The 22,234-nt window shown below is 33.2% G+C and overlaps 1 protein-coding gene across 5 annotated transcripts in view; it reads left to right on the forward strand.

Moving 5' to 3' along the window:
- The window catches only part of SEMA3A (semaphorin 3A), a 657,947-nt gene that overhangs the window by 440,509 nt on the left and 195,204 nt on the right, over positions 1 to 22,234 (forward strand). For all 5 annotated transcript variants that reach the window (XM_007504009.3, XM_056799471.1, XM_056799472.1 and 2 more), the window contains 2 exons: positions 3,384 to 3,541; positions 12,278 to 12,340. In XM_007504009.3, coding sequence (XP_007504071.1) covers positions 3,384 to 3,541; positions 12,278 to 12,340 — 221 coding nt within the window. The remainder of the gene's footprint in view (positions 1 to 3,383; positions 3,542 to 12,277; positions 12,341 to 22,234) is intronic.

Raw genomic sequence — 22,234 nt, forward strand, 5'->3', positions numbered from 1 at the left:
AAATGAGGGGATGCCCTCCAATTGGGGAATGGCTGAACAAATTGTGGTATATGTTGGTGATGGAATACTATTATGCCCAAAGGAATAATGAACTGGAGGAATTCCATGGGAATTGGAATGACCTCTAGGAAATGATGCAGAGTGAAAGGAGCAGAACCAGGAGAACAATATACACAGAGACTGGATACACTGTGGTAAATTGAACGTAATAGACTTCACCATTAGTGGCAGTGCAATTATCCTGAACAACTTGGAGCAATCTACGAGAAAGAACACTCTCCAGATTCAGAGGAAAAACTGTGAGAGTAGAAACACAGAAGAAAAACAACTGCTTGAATACATGGGTTGAGGGGATATGGTTGGGGATGTAGACTCTAAATGATCACCCTAGTGCAAACATCAGCAACATGGAGATAGGTTTTGATCAAGGACACATGTAATACCTAATGAAATTGCATGTCAATAAGGGAAGGGTGGAGGGGAGGGGAGGGAGGGAAAGAATATGATTCTTGTAACCAGGAAATAATGTTATAAATTGAATAAATAAATTAATTTAACTTTTTAAAAATTAAAAATAATTTCTAGCTATATAATGTATTCCCTTGGTATTTAATTGATATGACATTAAAGATGTAATTTAATTTTACAGTATTGGCATTTTTAGAATATTGCTTCATTTTTCCTCATGAATTATGAACATTTTTTCAATTATTTATGTCTGAAATTCCACAAATAGTGACTGGTAACAGTACTTTATAGTTCTTGTTCTTATTTTGGAAAGCAAACTAACAAGAATTGCTTACATTTATAAAATGTCTTTCTGTTGCAAAGAATCTTAAAAGTGAGAAACTAGTGTCAAATTGAAAAGACTGATAAGAGGAAATTAAGCAAAATTATAAATCCATGGAAAAGATCTGTAAAACAGTTTGTTCTTCTGTGCTAACAGAAAACAGTGAGTCTTTTTTGATTGCTGAAGAATTTGCTGAAGAATGAAGAGTTCATTGGTTTGATTTAACTTTAGAATAATTTCTGTTTTCAGAGGGATTGTTATACTTCAAGAATCTAAACTTTTTTTAGATTATCTCTACATAGAAAACATGTATTTGGTATAGTGTTTTAAGGTTTACAAAGTGCTTCACAAACATTTTTCCCCTTTTTATTGTCTTGTTTGAACTCCATGAATGTCCTGTGAGAAAGGTTAATACAAGTAGTACTATATTTTTGTTACATATGAAGAATATGAGAGTCTTTCAAAGTTAAGTGGGCTATATCTAGCAAATAATTCTTAAGTGATAGAAGAGATTTGAAATCCATTTTCTCATGATGTCAAATCCAGTATACTATCTAATATAAAAGAACCAAAAGGCTTCAAACTTGTCAGTTAGTTTAAGGGGGTGTCTGACTCAAGCATATGAAGACATCTCCTGACAAAAGGGGAAAATGAAAATAGTTTGTTCCAGTGTCCATGATGGCATTAGACACTGGTGCTGTGGGGCACTAGAGCTTGGTTAGACTTTGAAGAAACAAAGGTTACCCATTGCATCCTGAGATATCAACATTAGTCTTGACTTTTGTACTTCAGAGACTAGAAGAGAGAATGAGGCTGATACCTTCATGCAGCATTGTCTCATTTTAATAGAATTTATGGGTTAGTCAAAAGACATCAGTAGGGATGCCATTTTCTTCCTGTCGAAGTAAAAAGAACAACCAACTATTCAGCATACCACAGTGCCTCTCATGAAGTAGATTTGTATTTTTGATAACTTCTATTGAACTAAATCTTTTCTTTTCTGTCTTATTGTCTGGCTGATTGTACATACTTTCCTTTCGTCCATTGTTTCTTGAGATCCAGAATAATGTTTTTTTTAATTCTCTTAAAGCCAGAGAGGTACTTCACATTTGCCTATTAAAATTAGATTAATTCTTAATTAGATTATAATTATTTACCTTACATGAGTAGATCAGGGAAGTGGAGAATGACAGTTTACAGAGTATGCAAATTCTGGGGAGTGGAAAACTACTTCATTTCTCTTCAGAATTTTCTCCTCTGTTACAATAATTTGCATATCTGTAACTTTTTTTCATCATGACTTTCTCAGGCTAATAACAAAAGAAACATTATCACCATTTTATAAATAAATAAACTAAAGCTTAATGGCCATGACTTTCCACGGTAGCATTACTAATAATAGGCAAAGTCTATCTTTCTATTGTTTTTGTTTTCCACCACCCTTAATACAAATGTGTAATCAAAAAAGAAGCCAAATATCTATCAATCTTATTTATCTTCCTAATATAGTATTACTTTAGTGCAGAATATGTTTGTGCAAGTCACAATATTATTGTGGGAAGAATGCTACATATGGTGTCAGATGACCCATCTTTGCAGCTGTGGGGCATTGATGAATCACTTAACTTCTGCAAGTCTCAGTTTCCTTATCTGTAAAAGGAAAAGTTTGGTCTATCACTCAATAAGAATTTTTAAAGCACTATTACATGCCAGGCATTGTCCTAAGGATTGGCGATGCAAAGATAAAAGTCTGTTTTCAAGGAGCTTTTGCTCCAGCATGAAAGATGAACATCTAGAAATCAGACCATTCAAGACAGATGCAAAATGGAAAAGAGGTCAGCTTTAGAGGGGATGGCATTAAACAGCTAGGAGAGACATCTTGAAAAAAGTGAAATTTAGGAATTAAATTTTAAAAGAAGTCAGGGATTCTAAGAGTTGAAGACTGGGAAAGAGATCATTTTAGGGATAGGTCATGTTTGGTTGCTTGAGTTGTCTGTCTTTTTCTGACTCCCTTTGGTGTTTTCATTGCAAAGATACTGGAATGGTTTGGTATTTCCTTCTCCATTTTATTTTATAGATGAGGTACTGAAGCAAATACATGGGCATGAATTGGCCTAGATTATAGAGAGAATATGTAAGAAGGAAAGAAAATTAGGAAGGGGTCAGATTATGAAGAGTTTAAAAGACAAAGGATTTTATATTTGAGCCTAAAGTAATAGAGCCACTAGAAGTAAGGATAGAAAGGAGAAGAGGGGAAAGATGTGTATGGTCAGACCTTCAGTACAGGAAGATAATTTTGGCAACTGAGTTATTGCAATAATCTTTTCATTGGTCTGCAACCCATAGCTGGGTTTATTCAGCTTCTTTTCTATTTGTTTAGGAGCCTATAAAATAGAAATAGTAAGTTTAGATGTATAAGTTCCACTTTAATGAAATATAAGCTGTTGGTTCCATTGCCATGCATAACCTCTTACAAATACCCAAGTCCAGATAATTACAGAATGAAATGCCCTTGTTTCAGTGTGTGTTACAGGCTGAGTTTCTTCTTTTAGGTCATCAAACTAACACAGATGTCTGCTTTGTTACCTTTCAGAAATGTTGGAATCCAACAATGTTATCACTTTCAGTGGCCTGACTAACAGCTCCAGTTATCATACTTTCCTTTTGGATGAGGAACGGAGTAGACTGTATGTTGGAGCAAAGGATCACATATTTTCATTCAGCCTGGTTAATATCAAGGATTTTCAAAAGGTATCTTTATTCTAATGTATTCACTGGAGTTTTATTAAAATTAAATCCAGTAGCTAGAATAATAGAAATTTTGAATTCTAAGTTTTTAAAATGTCAAATTTGGTTTTCTTTTATATGCCATTTGATATCACAGTATCACAGAATTGGAGGGTTAGATGAGATTTCAAAGTCAAATAGAAAAATCAATTTCCCCAAAGGAATTTCCCACTATAATATATCTGATATTTGGTCATTCATTCTTTTCTTGAAAACTGTCAAGGAGAGGAATGCATCATCTCCCCTTGTGTTTTTGCAAGCTATAACTATTAGCAAGTTTTTCTTGATATTAAGTTAGAATTTGTCTCTTTGCAACTTCTATCCATTTGTTCTAATGCATATATATACATATATACACATTCATCTGATATGACTTATTTTATAATGTGAATTTTTACTCTCACACTTTAAAAAGCTATTAAAGGCTCAGATGTTCCATTATACATGGCTTAGTCAACATAACACAAAAAAACATCTGAATGGAAAGTAAAAAATCCATTTTTGTCAGGCAGATCCCATCAGCATTTCCATCTGATGCCTCATTCATTTTCCACTCATTGTGGTCCACTTCATTTTCATGAGTTATCGTTTGGTAAACCAAGATAGAATTGACACAGTAGGGGAAAATGACACTATTAAGAGAATGAATGAGCTTTGCTTTAAGCTAACACTTCTATTACAGTCAATATTTCTCATTTTAGCTCTCTAAAACATGAAAGTGACTTTTAGAAAGCCTTACCAAAAAGGTCATATTACAGTATATTTTTAAGAGTGCATACACCTCAGTGTTTGAATGTGTGGGTGTTGATTTTTGCTTCTTTCTTAACTCTGAGTGCTTTAAAATGGTGTACCTGAGCTCCTCATAAACCATAATAGATGGAATACTAATAAAATGGTGACAGATTGGTAAAAGCTTTTTATTCTTGATGGAGAACATTACTTTCGGTAAAAGTTGTAGAGCTAAATTTAAAGCTGATGTAGGTTCTCAGAGAGAAAGATATTCCAAAAAATGCATTTACTTTTTCATTTGCAAAGAGCTTCTACAAATATTAATATAGTTATTAGATTCATAAAGAAGTTTGATTTATCACAGTTCAGCATGCCAAAATTGTAATATTTTCATTATTTTTGTAGTCAAATGTTTGAGCTCTTTGAAAGATTTTTTTTTTCCTTTGACCTTTCTTTATGACTCTAAGCCTCCTCAGGTGATTGAAATAAATACCTTGTGTTTTCTAATTTGAGAGAAAAGTAGATTATTCATTTGTATACTGAATCAAATGGATAAACACATTTAAAATCTTTTTTGGAGGAAACACAAATGCACTGGAATAATGAAGAAAATTGTCTTGCAGCAATTTGAAATAACTATCAGATGCTGGCAGATTATGTCATAACATTTTTTCATTTTGTTGAATTTCATACTCCATTTTGTTTTTAAAAGGCCAATTACCTCTAAATCTCCACTTAGTCTTCTTTAGTTTTTCATTCCCTGCATTTAAATAATGTATTAGGTGGCACAGTGGCTAAGAATGCTTGTCTTTGATCCGGACCATCCAAGTCAGACTCTTTATTCCTAGTTTTGTGAACCTAAGGGAGACACTGGTCTTTGCTCAGCAGAAGTTTCCTTATTTGTAAAATGCAAATAATAATTGTATCTACTTCTCACAGTTGTTGTGAGGATCCAGTGAGATACTACTTGTACAGTGCTCTGCAAATCTTAATGTACTATGTTAACTTTATTGTTGTAGTAAACCGATAGAGTTCTATTTTGAGGAATAGATTTCTAATCAGATTTTATACTGATCATGTACTGTTAATTATAGGGCATAAAATGCCAATTATTTAAGATTATTCAACTGTTTTTCTCTTTTGGACTATATGCGCTATGCTTAGGTTAGAAAAGGGACTTTTTTTTACAGTTTAACTTTTAGAGAATACCCTGAGAAATCATAAGCATTTTCTTAGTGGTCTGTGGGATAATTTAGACTTTCTCAGTGCAACTTTTCTAGAGAATATTTGAGAAAAGAAAGAATGACAACAGAGTAGCAGTAACTTCTTTTCTGGAATACTGTGCCGATTGTCATGGAAATTGGAAAGGCTTTTTCAGCATTGGGATGGTAATTGACATACCTATGATCCTTTTGTGTTATGACCAAAAGAATGGAAGTGGTATCCTTTATTTTCTTAGCATCTGGAATAGTAAGTGTGCTGATATGTTCTTACTAAGACTTCTTGAGGTTACCGTGCTGTGGCTAGAAAGAAGGAAAAGAATCATTAGATAATGAGCATATATAATTGTGTTTCTGTGTATAGAACACTAACACCACCCTTCCTGGACTAAGTTCTTTACTATTTGATGCCTTTGTACTCGCCTTCTTTGCCTTTGTACTCCATTGTAGTGATATGTGTTTTTTGCCCATTTATCCACCTTATTGCAAACCTCCTTGAGAGTAGAACTTGTGCCATGAATTGCCTTGTATACCTAGTATTGGAAATGACTCAGATATTTGTCTTCATTAATTCTAAATATGTTTGCATACTTCTGAGATAGATGGTATACATTAGTCATTAAGCATTTAGAAAGTGCCTGCTATATGTCAGTCACTATGCTAAGCCTTGTGGATACGAAATGAGGCCAAAGATAGTCTATGCCTCCAAGGAGCTCAGATGAACAAAATATCATATTTTCCTTTAAGGAAGTTAAAGCCTAAAAAAAGGGAGATAAGTAATATTTATTTTGTTTCTGAATTTCTACACTCAGAAGAACCCCTCCTTCCCACTCTTGTCTCCAGATGTTATACCATCTTCTTTTTTTCTGAGGGATTTCATGTAGTTACCACTTTAAAGTTTGTAATGGGTGATGGTATTGCCAGCCTTCTTGTTGACACTGCCTCCAGAATATTTGAAGCTGGATTTTCTGGAGACACTGACCTCTAGGCTTCCATTTTAGAATGTCCCTAACATGTGGTATGATGGTTGGTATGAACCTGAAAGATAGTGACATGGAGGAAAGCACAAAGCAATAAAGATAAGGTGATCCTGAGGGCACCTATTCAATACATGATTGTCACCAACTGGGGCAAGATGTGAGATCTGGCACCATACTTTCTAAATTAAGCTCCACTGCAGAAGATCATCTTATGTTACTCAAAGAAGCCACCCACATTCCCCAAGAAAACTCTGTGAAGCCAATAGAGGGGGAAAACTACATATATTCACATATGATGATCAAGACTTTCAGTACTTTAGCCACAGATGTCATCCAGATTGTACTCTCCTTATATATTTCGGGTGATTCCATTGGTATTATGATGGTACAGTCCAAAATATATATATATATATATATATATTTATATATATATATATATATATATATATATATATAAAATTCCCATCCCCAGTCCATCTTTCTCATGATTCTTCCTAGTAGTGACCTGAGGGAGTACCTCATCAAGTTCCTAAGGAAAACTACACCATTCTTGACACAGCTGAAAAGCAAATTGTAGGTAAAATAAAAGAGAAACTGTGTTATGTTCTTGTCTAAAATTTTGAGAAGATATTCAGTGCCATTTAGATCTTTTGTTGTTGTTTGTTTGTTTTTCAGTTATATCTGACTCTTTGTTACTTCATTTTGGTTTTTTCTGGGTAAAGATATTAGAGTAGTTAGCCATTTCCTTCTCCAGCTTATTTTACAGATATGGAAACTGAGGCAAACAGGGTTAAGTGACTTGCCCAGAGTCACACAGCTGTTGTCTGAGCTCAAATTTGAACTCAGGTCTTCCTGATTCCAGACCTGATTCTCTATACATTGTGCCACCTAGATGCCCCAGTTTTTTTCTCTAGAAAATAGCTATAGGCTTCTTGATAGTCAATTGTGGCTATTAGTAGTAACACAAAGTTCAGAAAATTTTTTCCAACCTTTTTTCTTAGGTAAAGAATTTTATGGTTTCCATACTTATAATTCAATCATGAAGTTCAATGTTGACATCCAAAACCATATTGACTGGTGGTACTGACAGGATACCAAAAGAGATCATAGCCCCAGCCCCAACACAAAGACAGTCAAGAATATTGCCCAGCTTTAGCACAAGTACTGTCTTCTGGAAGATTCAACAGATGTGTTGCAAACAGGGATGCATTTAATGTGGCTCATCCAGCACCCACAGCAAATTTTCTATACAAACTTTTGAGGTTTGTTGTTGCTTTCCTCAAAGGGTGCAACATATTAGCATGAATTTATTTGGTTTTGGTACCCCTAAAGTGGAAAAGTAAAGTTGAAGAATGGTCAGTAAAGTGGAGGTGAACATCTCTAAAGTTCTATAATTCATATTTAAGATTCTCATTGTGCATTTAATATTTATTCCAAATAATACATAATGTATTGTTCCAGAGTATTACTTATTTCTGTCAAGGCTACCCTGCTTTACAAAAGGGTAAATTTGAACAAGGAGTTATGAGGAGAGATGATGTCATTAATACATATTATATGATCTTAAAAAAATCTTTTTATATCAGTGTTAATACTTGTTCTTTATTTTATACTGTCAGAGCTGTAATGACTTTGCTTTCTTTCTCTAACCCCCAACAAGGATATGAAAGGAACCTTATTTCAGGCTCTCTGGGTCTATAATGAAATTGATGCTTTATCACTTTATGACTTTAGAAGAGTTTAAAAAATGCTCATGTTAAAGAAATTTGGGGAAAAGATGCAAAGAAATAACCCTGAATCCTTTTCATTCATTAGATTGTAAATGCTTTGAAATTAAAGAAGCTATTTTTCATAATATTTGTTTTATAACTTCTGTGGTAGAAAACACTAGAGTTTGTGATAAATAGCACATAGTTTTGAAGGTACTAGAATGCCAGACTAAGGAATGTGGACTATTTTCAGTAAATAATAGAGAGACGATGAAAACAATAAACTGAAATGAAGGGAGTTTAATATGGGAGTAGTACAGAGTATAGATTAGATAAATCAGTGAATGGAGACAAAGAAATTGGCGAGGAAACTTAAAATCATTCATCTAATAAAGGCATATACCTCCTTCCTTATCATTCCTTGACTTTACTAGATTACCATTGCTAATCTGCCCCATTAATATAGGTGAAACTGCAAAATTCTGTGTGTCCTCTTTTCTTCTTTCTCTATTGTTTTTTAATAATCTTATCAATTTCTAGTGATCCATAGAATTTTGAACTTATAACTAGAAAGGGCCTCAGAGGTCTTTGAGCCTACCTCTATGATTTTATGAATAGCTGGATGGCAGATTGAATAGAATGGCATCAGAATAACCTAGTTTCAAATCTGGCCTCAAATGCTTACTAGCTTATGTGACCCTGGGCCCTTAATGACTCAGTTTCCTTATCTGTATAATTAACTAGCAAAAGAAATTGCAAACCCCAACATTATCTTTGCCTTGAAAATCCCAAATGCAGTCACAGAGTCAGGCATGATTGAATGAAGAAAAAAAAAACATGATTTTGTGAATGGGGAACTAAGAGCAAGAGGAATTAAAATACTTTCACAGAATTGCTCCACAAGCATATTTCAGAGGCAGGGTTTGAACTCAAGTATTCCTGCCTTCTTGTCTAACACTCTTTCCAGATCTCAATTAATTTAGTACAAAGAGTTGTACTAGTTCTATTAGAAGGCATGATAGAGAGTTAGAGTTTTAGGGTAGCGAGGAAGTGGAGACAGTGAGGTTAGTGGCAAAAGGAGTGAAAGAAAAGTATTTCCAACCTTAATTTAGTAATATTTTGTTTTAATTGAAGGGGTGTAAATAAAGCTATAGACATTTTATCCTAAGTGTTTTATCTCATTTACTACTTTGATTCCTATTCAAAACAAATAAAGACTTATCAGACAATTAGACTTCAGAAAGGCAAAAATCCTGGAAATGTTTGGGGATTGGGCAAGATGATCTCCCAAATTCTTTCCAACTTGAAATCTATGTTCCTATAATACCTGCAATATTTAAAAGCCTGGGAATACAGGATAACTATCATAAATGCTTATAAATATTCATGCTGAACTTACATATGACATCTTATTTTTTCCAAGAACTCTTGAAATTGTTTGTACTTTTGCAAGACAGAAATTTTTTCTGTACATTTTCCAGATAATGTGCTTAACTGGCTGGCTTTAAATAATTGATTTCATTACAGTCTGTTCTAATTCATTTCCTTTTTTATATTTATATAAAGGGAAATAGAAACGACAGAGTGATGGGATGAGAGGATGTGAATAAATTGTTTCTGGTAGGTCAGAGAAACTGGAAATGTTCAGGGAAAGAGAAATAGGAATAGAAAATATACTATGGAGGTTCATATTCATTCATGTCATTTTTTATCTTGGCTATTATTTTTCCTCTCCACTGATGATTATGAATTTGAATATTTTAAATGGGAATTGACCCAATTCCTTCTCTGGTCCTTGAACTGAGTACTTGTTTCCTACTTGGAGATGTTGGGTCTATTAGAGAACAGAATTGTTTACTGGCTAAAAAGTAAGTAGTCAGAATGTTTAAAGTATGTTCTCAAAGAGAATAGGGAAGAGGAAACTAAAAAGGAAGTTCAATATGTTGTTTATCAGTAGACTAGTGCTCACTAACATGATTGGAAGGGAATACTACAAAAGTTGCATAATCTCTGACTCTAGGTATCCATTCTGTTACTATACTCAATGAAATTCTCAGCCTTAATTTTGTCCTTAAACAAAACAAAATAAACCAAAAAAATAATTTCAGTTAGATGATCCCTAAAGTCTACCTTCATGACTGTCCCCTCTGACATTTTATGGCCTCAGAAGAAACGCCCCATATGACTCCTATGATGAGAATGGTAGTATAGCCAATCATTGGCAGATGTGTGGATTTTTTTTTTTAATTTTTGCTAGTGGCTGGAGTATTGTAAAGGTAATCTCTTAAATGATATTGACTTAAGTGCTATCAGTGTTAGTTTTAATGTACAGATTATCTAAATTAACTGTACTATTAAAAACATTCTAATCTACATGAGAACAAATCGTTGCTTTTTGTATGACTACCTTTACTCTAGTTATTCTATTTAATTTCACAAAAATATAGAAAAAATTCTATGGATCATGGAAGCCAATTATATCTATCTGTTGAAAAGCTTTTAGGCATTAAACAAGAATGATATGTGGCCATCACATAAAACCTGGTTGTGATTCATTTAGAAATGTCAGATAATGCAGTATAATTGGTCATAATATTGTGTTATGTATATAATATACAATTGAAAAAATAAAAAAGCAAAATAAAATTAGAAATAGAATTTTAGGGTAACTAAAGAAGATTCTAGCAATCTGTATTTTAGAGTAAAAAAACACAAATTAACTTTGTCTTTGTAACAGAAATATTCTAGATTTTAACTTTTTAATTTCAATTGACTTTATATCTGAGAGGCTATATCTAGTGATGGATAGACAGAATTGAAATCAAGAAGAACCAAGTTCAAATCCTTCTTCTGCTATATACTTTTTGACTCTGGTCAAGTCACTTAACTTCTCATTGTTAAGGGAACTTTCTAATACTATAGATTCCAACGTTCTCAACAGAATTCCTAGGAGGAGTTGTTCTTATCTGATAGCATTTTATTTGAATATAATAATAGACCCAGTCCTTTAAAATGCTATAGATTCTTTGTATTTGTTTCATAATATCCTTTACTGAAAATATTCAATAGAATATATTCAATATTAATAGAATATTAATTATAGAATATTCAATATTAATAGAATAGAATATTCAACAGAATATTTTGCATTTTGGGACATTTAAGCCTGTCTTTTAATTATCAGTTTAACTTTTGTGTAGTTCTGAGTTTACTAGACATTTGGTTAAATCATTATGTTATCTATGGAGTGACTATGTAGGTATTCTTCTACTGTGTGGCTACAGTAAGGAAGACATAATATAAAAAATGTCCTCAAGGCTATAGCAAAATTAGCACCTTATTCATACCTTATTTTTCACACTTCTTTAATTATGTAAAATTAAAAATTATACATAAAAAGGAAAATTTTACAAAATAGCCTTCACTGGCCATAAAGTTTTTGGCATTTTAGTGTTCTTCAGTGATTAAAATGAAATTAGGATGATATTCTTTTAATTTGTATTTTCAACAGGAAATATAAATGAAGGAACTTTCACCTAGGTTTGGAGGACCAACCTAGGTAAAGTCAAAGTGACTTACTTTTAGGGTCATTTCATGCCAAATAATTTTTCCACTATACTGAATAATAATTTTTAACTGGCTAGCAATGATAAATAAAATGAAAAACAGTGATCACATTTCATTTATATTAAAAGGGAAGCAATTTCAAATATCTAAAGTACTGGGGAAAAGGGAAGAAGTTGTATAATTAGAGACAGCAATAACATTTACATGCAATTATAACTTCAGACACATATCCATATTGTTCACTTTTCCTAAAAATAAAATAGAATAAATTAACAAAATCTGAATTAAATATCTTAATATATTACATTATGTAGAGATATATCTTAATAGGAATTTGAAACACTAAGAAAGAGTGATAATACCATGCATGTTGTCTGCTTTTGATTGTATATTGATCTTGGCTTCATCAGTTTGGACTTCAAAAGTTATAGTTGTGATTTTAAGAGAAACTTCCTTCCAAGCAGCATCAAAGTAATTTTTTTTCTTTGCTTTTAGATTGCATGGCCAGTTTCTCATACTCGAAGGGACGAGTGCAAGTGGGCTGGAAAAGATATTTTGGTAAGCAATAAACTTAAAAAATTATATTAGAAGAGAAATAAGCAATTTTGCAAGCTTGTGTGTAGTAATTTTATAATTTTCAGTTTATACATTTATTTTTCTTTTATGCTTTTACATTTAGATTCCATGTATCTAATTTGCAGTTGTGGAAATACTGAAGATAATTATATGGTCTATGGAACTATCAATAAAAAAAACCTCAAAAGGAACAAATATATAATATTTATTTATATATTGAATATAATATTCCTAGGATGTTATCTATGTCAGCCCTACCTATATTTAACATGAAGTATGTCACCTTGTTGGATAATCTGTTTTTAATATGTTCAGTAAACAGTTCAGGAGACCTAATCAATATAGTTAACCTCAATTGGCGTTCATGGTTGACAGCAATTGTGACAGCAAGATCTGTTATGCAGGAAGTTAGACACGGTCAGAGTTATAGATAGGGTTTTTGTCTTTAAGTACACCTGTGTCTCCAAAACTTCTGAAGGGTAATTTATGATTTGGGAAATTTCCTTTGATTTTCTTTGATCTTGAATTTCCTTTGATTTCAAAAGGACTAGCCACAGGCAAATGTTTAAGTAGTGTGATTGGAAAAATATAGGTAGGTTTGTATATGTGTGTATGTATATATGTATATATGTATATATACACACATGTATGTATGTGCCTGCATCTATGCATTAGACAAAACAATTGCTTATTAACTAGTTCATAGAATTTTCCATAAATATAAAACAAATATCGTTTTATATGTAATATATGAATTAAGTATAAATAATAAAATGAATAGAATTTTATATATAAAACTACATATGAATATATAAAATAAATTTGAAATAGTATGCATATGTGTGTATTCTTCAGCACTCCATTGATATGTGATCTCACCAATGAGAACTTCAAATAGGAAGCTTGAAGAAAATGTCATAATTTTAAAAACTGAATAACAATCAGAATATTAACTAAAAGTCTAGCTTTAGACAAGTATATAAGACAGTGTCTCACAAAAGAATAGGTCTTCCATATATATATTCTATATGTATAATATGCACATATATATGTTAAAATTGGCCTTCTCTAGTGTGGGTTTAGGAAGGAGGGAGAGAAACAGCTTGAAACTCAAATAACAATAACAATAATTAATAATAAAAATAAAGGAAAAGAAATAGCCTCGAGTATGAAGCAAGGGGAAATTAGGTTTAAATGTCAGATCTGTCTATGTATTGACTGACTTTAGGCGAGATATTACAGTCTTTGACCTTGATATCAAAAGTGTGAAGATGCTGGTTCCAGCAGGCTCTAAAAATTCATGTATATTCTGATTTGAATTTTAATTGTGAACTTTCAAAATCATCAGACTGCATAAATATTAGGGTTTGATTTGTTTCATTCACTGTCTAGATTAAGGAAAGTGATAGAGAAAGTGTGGATAATGAAGTGTTAAACTTAAAAGGCTGCTGAATTGCAATTTTTTTTTTCTGGAGAGCTCCTTGTTAAACATTTTCAATATACTCTTCATTTAGTTGTATGTGAAGAGCTGGGATTAGATTTTGAGATTCTGTTTAAAGTTCATATCTTATTTGACTGTCAAACACATAAGTTATGTTTGATATTCATAAGTTTATTTACTTTTGACTCATTAATATTCATAGTCATTCGACTCATGAAATACTCTAAGAATTATGTGACCTAGCCTTTTAGGAAAGCATAAAAATTCATATTTATTTAGCTTTTGTAGGTCTAATTAATCTCACCTGCAGTCTATAGTTAGTAATTATACTTCAAAGACAAACAATATGGCTTAAAAATTGAATGAAGATATTAACATACCATAATGGATGCACAAGACATATTTGTATTAATTTTCTCTAAATCTTCATTATTTTCATTTCTGACAGTTCTTTTTTCACTTTATTCCCTCTTTATTCTTTTTTTCTATTTTCTCTTTTGTTGAATCTGTTATTCATTGAATATTTGATATATGAATGATGGCCTTTAGGCCAATACTGAAATTTAATGGAATGTGTTCCTAACCATAACTTATCATGGTCCAGTGTAGTTGTAAAGACTGCTGTGATGGGTATTGAACTTTTGAAGTAAGAGGAACACACGTTCATCACACTTCTTGAACTTATGCAGTAACCAGAAGCAAGTCAATTAACTTCCTTTTGCTTCAACTCTAGCTCCAGAAATTTTGCAATGATGTTTTATCATCTATAAAACAGAGGTAATAATAGACATCCTCTCTGAGTTGTTGTTGGGATTAAATGAGATCGTATCTGTCAAACACTTTACAAACTATAAAATTGTAAATAAATTTTGCTATGCTGTTATTCATCACCTGATTCCTAATGAATGAGGGTATTATTCTCAAAAAAGGGTAGCATGAACCATGTAAATATCCTTCCCAGATGCTTACAGTGTGATTGAATTACAATGAGATGATTTTTTCTTATTCACCTTATGGAAATAGGATTCATTAGAATAGCCTCATCTCACATTTATGAATTCATTTCATAAGTAAGCTCACTTATATAGAGTTGTAAAATGCATCCACAATTGTCAATATCTTCCCGTAGTCATTATCATTTCTTCCCTTCCCCAGGCCCTAGTCCTGGAATATTTAGGAACTATCTGGTTTAGGTTTTTCTCTACATCAAGCAAACAGCCATGTCTTGGGCAGACATTACTTTCAGTAGCACCATGCTTTAGGAGAAATTGAATAGAGTAATAGAAAGACGGATGGTTTTAGATGCAAGTGTTCTTGGTTCAGGTTTCATTTCATAGTCTCGGTTGGGGGAAGTGTAAAATGGGAGTGATGTATTTTGTACTAAAGATTGTGAACTCATTGAGGACAGGGGCTGTCTTTTACCTTTATTTATATTCCCCAGCACTTTGCACAGTAACTGACACATAGGAGGTACTCAATAAATGTTGACTGACTGATTCTTGCATAGCCTTTGTGAGGAAAAATCATTGTAAATGGACAAACACTAAATATGTGAGATGTTGCTATTTCAGCAAGTGCCTCATTAGGCTGGTGAAAAGATCCTTCCTTACCTCATAGTACACTAAGGCTTGGAACTATTTCTGTTTTAATACATATAACCTGGAGGCGGATACTTACTAGCTGTGAGACTTGCTAAGTCATGTCACCTTTTTCAATTTTAGTTTCTTTATTTATAAAATGGGGATAATATTAGTATCTATTTCCCAGGATTGTTAAATTAAATGGTGTATGCAATAACCTTTACAAAATATAAACTACTATCTGCATACTAGTGATTATTAGTTTATGTTACATCAAATTGGTAATGGGGTGATATATTGGACAAAGTCTTGAATTTGCATAAAACCCCTAACTATATATATAACCCTCAGTCATTTCTCTGTTCTCAGCCTATGTTTCTGAGACTGTAGAATTCAATGTACATTAGGGTCACTTTAGTCTGTAATTCTATTATCCTAGCAGCTAACAAATGAGTCATCACTTTCAAAATATAGAGAAGGAAGAAGAGTTGGTAAAGTGGAGAGTAAAATCCCTTACTCTGTACTGGAAGGTATCTTACCATCAGAAACAGGAACTTGGCATAGGATGTGAGGTAGGGACAAATTTGAAAATGAAGGGAAAAAATCCTCCTAAGATCTAAAAGGAGAATTATATTTGAAGGTGTGAAGCACGTGATTATTTCTAATGAGGGTCATGTGAAGGAATCTTATCTTAAGCCTAGACTGAGTTTGAACAGGAAATCAAGAAGCTAAGCTCAAATAAATGGAAAACCAGCTTCCACCAAAGGCTAGTGACTCTAGGATTCTGAGCTGAACAAAATTGTACTGAGAAATAGTGAATGAAGATCAATATCAGGTGTGAGTGTGCATGTGTGTGTTTGGGGGACAGTGAGTTGCCTTTTCAGAAGTCTTGCCAGAAGATATTTATCTAAATTATAGACATCTTGAGAGAATATTTCTGGGTTCTGTAACTCATCAGTTCTGTTTTTGTATTCTGAAGTTTGTTTTACTTTACTTTCTCCTTTACTTACCTAGTAAAATTCCTCCAGAAAAGTTTACCTTTTTTTTTTTCAGTTGAATTAAGGGAAGAAGAGAATGTTCCATACTTACTTAACCCTGGAGTATTAGAGAGGAGAGCATCCCTTAGAAGCCAGCTTAGGGTCTCTCTCCTTCAAGGCAGAACTGATTGATGAGTTGATCAGTGGAGTGAAGGATGTTCTTGATGCTGCCTCTCTTTATACTTTAGATATTTTGCCATTTGAGGTATATTTACTTAATATAATGATATATAGTAAATTCATTCAATTATCGATAATGATAGAGCATGATTTTACATGTATGCTTAAAGATATTTCATAATAATAATTCTTCTAAAAGACTGGACATGAGGACATTATTTTCCATTACCTTCTAATAGTCTTTTGTATAACACTATATTGTCTGTTCTTTTGTTTCAGTATTGTGGTCTTTAAGTGTCAGAAAGTGAATATTAATTATTGCAATGTAATTGGTATGTAATCTGGGGAAAAAAAGAATATAGGTTATTTTCTATAAAATTAAGTTGATACATGAAGAAAAAAACATACTTTAATAGGGTCTTACATTTTAAGTTATCCTAAGAATGAAAAGAAAGGCAACAGGGCATAGTGAAAAGAGAGACAATAGTGAAGACAAGAATATGTCCAGTCCCTCCTCTAACAAACTAGTTATGTAACCCTGAGTTTAATTTCTCAATACTTTAAGAATTCTCAGACTATAAATTGCAGAGAAGTAACTGACCTCCATTGGTAGTAAGGATTTCTTCATCCTTAAATGACTGCCATCACAGATCTAGTCTCTACCATGAAGAATTAAAAATAAACATCCTCTTTTTTTAACTGTTTTCTTCTACCTTAAAATTGCTATTAAGTATTAGGACAAAGAATGGTAAGGCCAAGGGCTAGGTAATTGGAGTTACGTGATTTGCCCAGTGTCACACAGCTAGGAAATGTCTGAAGTCACATTTGAACCCAAGTCCTCCCTATTTCATCTCTGGCTTTTTATCCATTGAGCTACCCACCAGCCCCTAAGTATTCCTTTTTCTTATATTTGTATTTCTACAAGTTTACTAGTTAAGCTCAGGCATCAAAATATCAATAGCCAATTTTAGATATTGCATTCATGACATTTTTGAGTATTTTTCTCTTTTCTCTATTGCATTCTACTCTGTAGAAAACTCTCTACATATATATATATACATATATATATATATGTGCATGTATATACATACATAACCTGCCGCCTCACCGTGATTCAGCTGTAAGCTCTTTGAGAGCAGGTACTGACTGCTATTTTTTATGGTTAGGTCCCCAGGACCTAGGATTGTGCCTTGCATGTAATGAGACAGCTGGTGGTCCTGTGCATAGAGCACTGGGCTTGGTGTCAGAGAGACCTAACTTCAGATGTAGTCTCAGATGCTCACTAGCTGAATGAGCCACTTATCTTCAGTCTGCCTTAGTTTCCTCAATTGAAAAATGGGGGTCATAATAATGCTTCTCTTGCAGGCCTGTTGTGAGAACCAGATCAGATAATATTTGTAAAAATCCTTAGCACAATGCCTACCACCTAGTATTTACTATACAAATGCTTTTTCTCTTTTTCCTTTCCTTGCTTTAAATCTCTTCGATGAGGTGAAAAAGACCCAGCTTCCACTCTTGTAAGGAGAAAAATCTTAATGATTTGGTATTTATTAATTCACTGAAGGTGATTAATTTGATATAGCCTGTGCTTGAGCAAATTGACAATTGAATGCCCAGTATAATATCACAAAGCAAAATGTTCACAGGAAATCAACTCTATAAGCTATCCTACTAGACAACTATTAACGTATAATATATGCTTTTGTTGAATTTTTTATCTTGTATCAACATTATTTCAAAATAAATTATATTGCATCATTGATTCAGTGTTAGAGTACATCTCACCCAGACTCCTTATTTTGAAGCTGAGGCAGACAAGACAGAGAAGCTAACTGACCTGCCTCAACTGACTTGACTGTCAGAGATGCTAAATTTCAGAGACAGAATTTGAACTCGCATCTTCCTGACACATTTTTGCCTTTCAAGCCATTAGTCTGCCTTGCTATTCTATATTGGAATAAAAAGGGGGAAATATACTGACATTGTCTACAAACCTGACCTATTCATTTAGGATATTTAGAAAGTCGTTTAGCAGAATGGAAAAGTACATTTGACTTATAATGAGAACTTGGATTCTAGTCCTGTCTACACTAATGAGAGTGCAAGTTCAGACAAATCATTTAATCTCTCTGCATTTCAGTTGCCCATCTATAATTTGAAAATAAAGAGAGCTGCTTATTTCCCAGGATTGTTGTAAGGATTAAATGGGGTCTTGTGTGTGAAAATGCCTTGAAAAGTGTGAAGTAATTTTCAAATAAAATGTGTGAAGAATAAAACGATTGAAAAAACAGATTACTTAGACATATTTGTTGAGGGAACTTGAAAAGTAGTACAGATTTCATAGAGCTAAGCTAAAAAGAACTAACAAATACTGATATTCCAAGTTTGATACAGCAATAATAATTATTATATCTATTATTACTTATAATTTTTTTTAAAAGGAAGCAGGTTACTTCCCCAGCCAGTTAAAACAGAATCAGAAAAATACTCCAAATGCATTTGAAGGATAACATTCAAACTAGTTTTGTGCAATCTCAATCTCAAGATAAAATCTACCTGCAAACATACAAGGTGGAACTTTCTAATGAAATTATTGCTCAGAAGAGAAGCTGACCATGGCCCCTAGCCGGCTAGGCAACATGGCAGTTTAGCAGAAGGCTTGCCTTTCCATCCAGATTCTTTTGGCCAAAAAGGACAGAATGATGCTGCCAATCTTTTTGGGAAAGATTTGTGGCTGATTCTGATTTTCAGTATCAACCTTCCTGTTATTAGTATGAATAATAAGAAATAAGAAAAACACTCCACTCCATTTCCAGGTGAAAGCATTACTCCTGAAATATCTTGATCCTGTCCATGAAAGAAAATGGAAATAAAATTCTAATGCATTTATTTCTCTGTACATTTGAAGCAAAACATACCATGAAAGTCAAAGGCTTTGCCCCACCCCACCCTTCAGCCCCCAAAATATTACTGAATTTGCTCATTCTCTGGAATAGTAATAATTTTTAAAACCTTGAATAGTCGACTTAATCCAAGTATAGAATGTATCAAGCCATGCATACAGTTCCCCCAGAATCTGGATTTTATAACAGGACCTAAAGTCAAATTTTGAACATACTTGATTTCATGATTAGCTGAGTTTGTTCCACCATGCAGATATTTGATATTATTTTGTATCTGTGCTTTCCAGAACTTGCCAGCATATAGTTCCCTATCTTATAACAATTCTCATTTTGAACATCTGTAATTATTGATCTCAAGGGGCTGTCAATACTGAATCCTGAAGGGGTCTACTTATAGCCCAGGTGCAGCACAACAGCTGCACGGTGAGGCATGACCTTCACCCTGCCCTAAAGGTAACCTTAACCATGAAGCAAAAGATTTCCTCCTTTAGAAAGAAAAAAGGGGGGCCGGCAGGGGGAAGAGCAGCTAATTTGTTGTAGCTATCGGGCTGTCAAAAATATGTAGCCAGTCAAGACAAACCTTTCCATTTTAGTTATGGAAGCTTTCTGAATATGCTTATGGCTTTTAAGTGCTGAAACTAAAATGAGCTGAGGTAGTCCATCTTAAACACATAATGAAAATCATAATGTGGTACAGAAGTGTCAAACTTGAGGTGGGTGTGGCAGTAGTTAACATACAGCCAGAACCAGATAGCAGGGAAGTAAAAGCCAATCCATTAAATAAATAAAAATAAAATATAGATAATATTCTATTTTAAAACTAAGTCAATATATAGACCAAGACTTTATGTGCAGATTAGAGGAGCTGTTTCTGTTTGAATTGGACACTCGAATACTTATAAATTGTGACACTGGATAAGTCCTTTAACCCTTTTTGCCTCTGTTTCCTCATATATAAAATGAGCTGGGGAAGAAAATGACAAACTGCAACAGGATTTTTGCCAAGAAAACCCCAATTGGAATCACAAGAGTCAGATATAACTAAACAACTATAATCACTGGTATAGTGGTCTCAGTCAGGAAGAAAAACTTGGGTTTGATCCCAACTCCTAACACACACTCACGTGACCTTTGAAAAATTGTTTCTTCTTTCTTTCTTTCTTTCTTTCTTTCTTTCTTTCTTTCTTTCTTTCTTTCTTTCTTTCTTTCTTTCTTTCTTTCTTTCTTTCTTTCTACATTTTTTCTTTCTTTCTACCTTTCTCTCTCTTTCTTTCTTTCCTTCCTTCATTCCTTTGTTCTTTCTTCCTTTCTTCCTCCCTTTCTTTCTACATTTTTTCTTTCTTTCTACCTTTCTTTCTACCTTTCTTTCTCTCTCTCTTTCTTTCTTTCCTTCCTTCCTTCCTTTCATCCTTGCTTCCTTCCTTCCATTCTTGCTTCCTTCCTTGTTTTTGATTAGTCTTTCATTACCTTTGTATGTTTCTTATAGATCTAAGTTCTTCTGAGTTCTGGGTTGTTTCCCCCCAAGAATTGTTGAAACTCCTTTAATTCATTAAATATCCATTATTTACATTTTCTAATTATGCTCAGATTTGCTAGATATATTATTCTTGGTTGTAATCTCATCACTTTTGCTCTATAAAATGCTGTGTTCCATATCCTATATTCTTTTAAAGTTGTAGTTACCAAGTCTTGTGTTATTCTGACTGTAGCTCCAGATTAATGTTTTTCTTGTTGCTTGTAGTATTTTCTCCTTAAACTGAGAGATATGGAATTTAGCCATTGGGTCCCTTTGAGGCTGTGACTGGTAGATTATTTCCATTTCTATTTCACCCACTGATTATAGATTCTGGACTGGTTTCCTTGATAATTTCTTCGAGTATGGCGTCTAATTTTTTATTGAAAATTTCTAGAATTCCCAAGCATTCTTATATTGTCTCTCCTTGACCAATTTTTGTCAGTTATTTTATGATAATATATTTCATATTTTTATTATTTCATTTTTTATCTTTATTATTTCTTGTTTTCTTAGGAAATTGGTAGCTTCCCCTTTGTCGGTTCTAGTTCTTAATCAGTTATTTTCTACTGTAAGTGTCTGGATCTTTTTTTTCCTATTTGAGCAATCTTTCATAATTTTCTTTCATTGCTCTTATTTTTTTTCCCAATTTTCCATCAACCTCTTTCATTTGTTTTTTGAGGTCATTTTAAGCTCTTTTAAAAAACCTTTTTTGAGCTTTTGGCAATTTATTGCATTTCTTTGCTTTTATTGAAGTAGATATTTTTATTTCATTCTCTATGAATTTGAGCCAAGGTTCCTCTGTCCCCAAAATAGCCATCAATACTTGGGTTTTCTCTCATTTCCTTTCTCATTTATTTTATTTTATTTTTTAATTTTGCAGCCATTCTAGTAGACTTCATAATAGGTTTTTGTTTTTTGCTGGAATCCTTTGGTTTCTAAGGTGCTGGGTTATATTATGTCAGGTTTCAGGGTTTTTCATGTGTGTGTTTTTTTCTGGGGTCCTTTTTAGTTATTCCACTTTTTATAGTCCAGGGTTAGAAGTACTTCTGGTCCTTTGCTCAAATCCCAGGCCATGACTGACCTCAGGTGCTTCAACTAGAGCCCATGGGCATATCTGCCACTACAATTGCAAGCAGTCAATCTACCTCCCCTATGGCAACAGGCAGGGACTCTTTTTACCTGAAAATTACTAAACTGACAGGGCCCCAATACCTCAACAAACACACTAAGTGGTGCACATTCCTTCCTTACTTCTCTTTCTCTATTGGCCCACCCGAAG

This window comes from Monodelphis domestica, chromosome 5, assembly GCF_027887165.1.
Source record: "Monodelphis domestica isolate mMonDom1 chromosome 5, mMonDom1.pri, whole genome shotgun sequence".
Taxonomy (NCBI): domain Eukaryota; kingdom Metazoa; phylum Chordata; class Mammalia; order Didelphimorphia; family Didelphidae; genus Monodelphis; species Monodelphis domestica.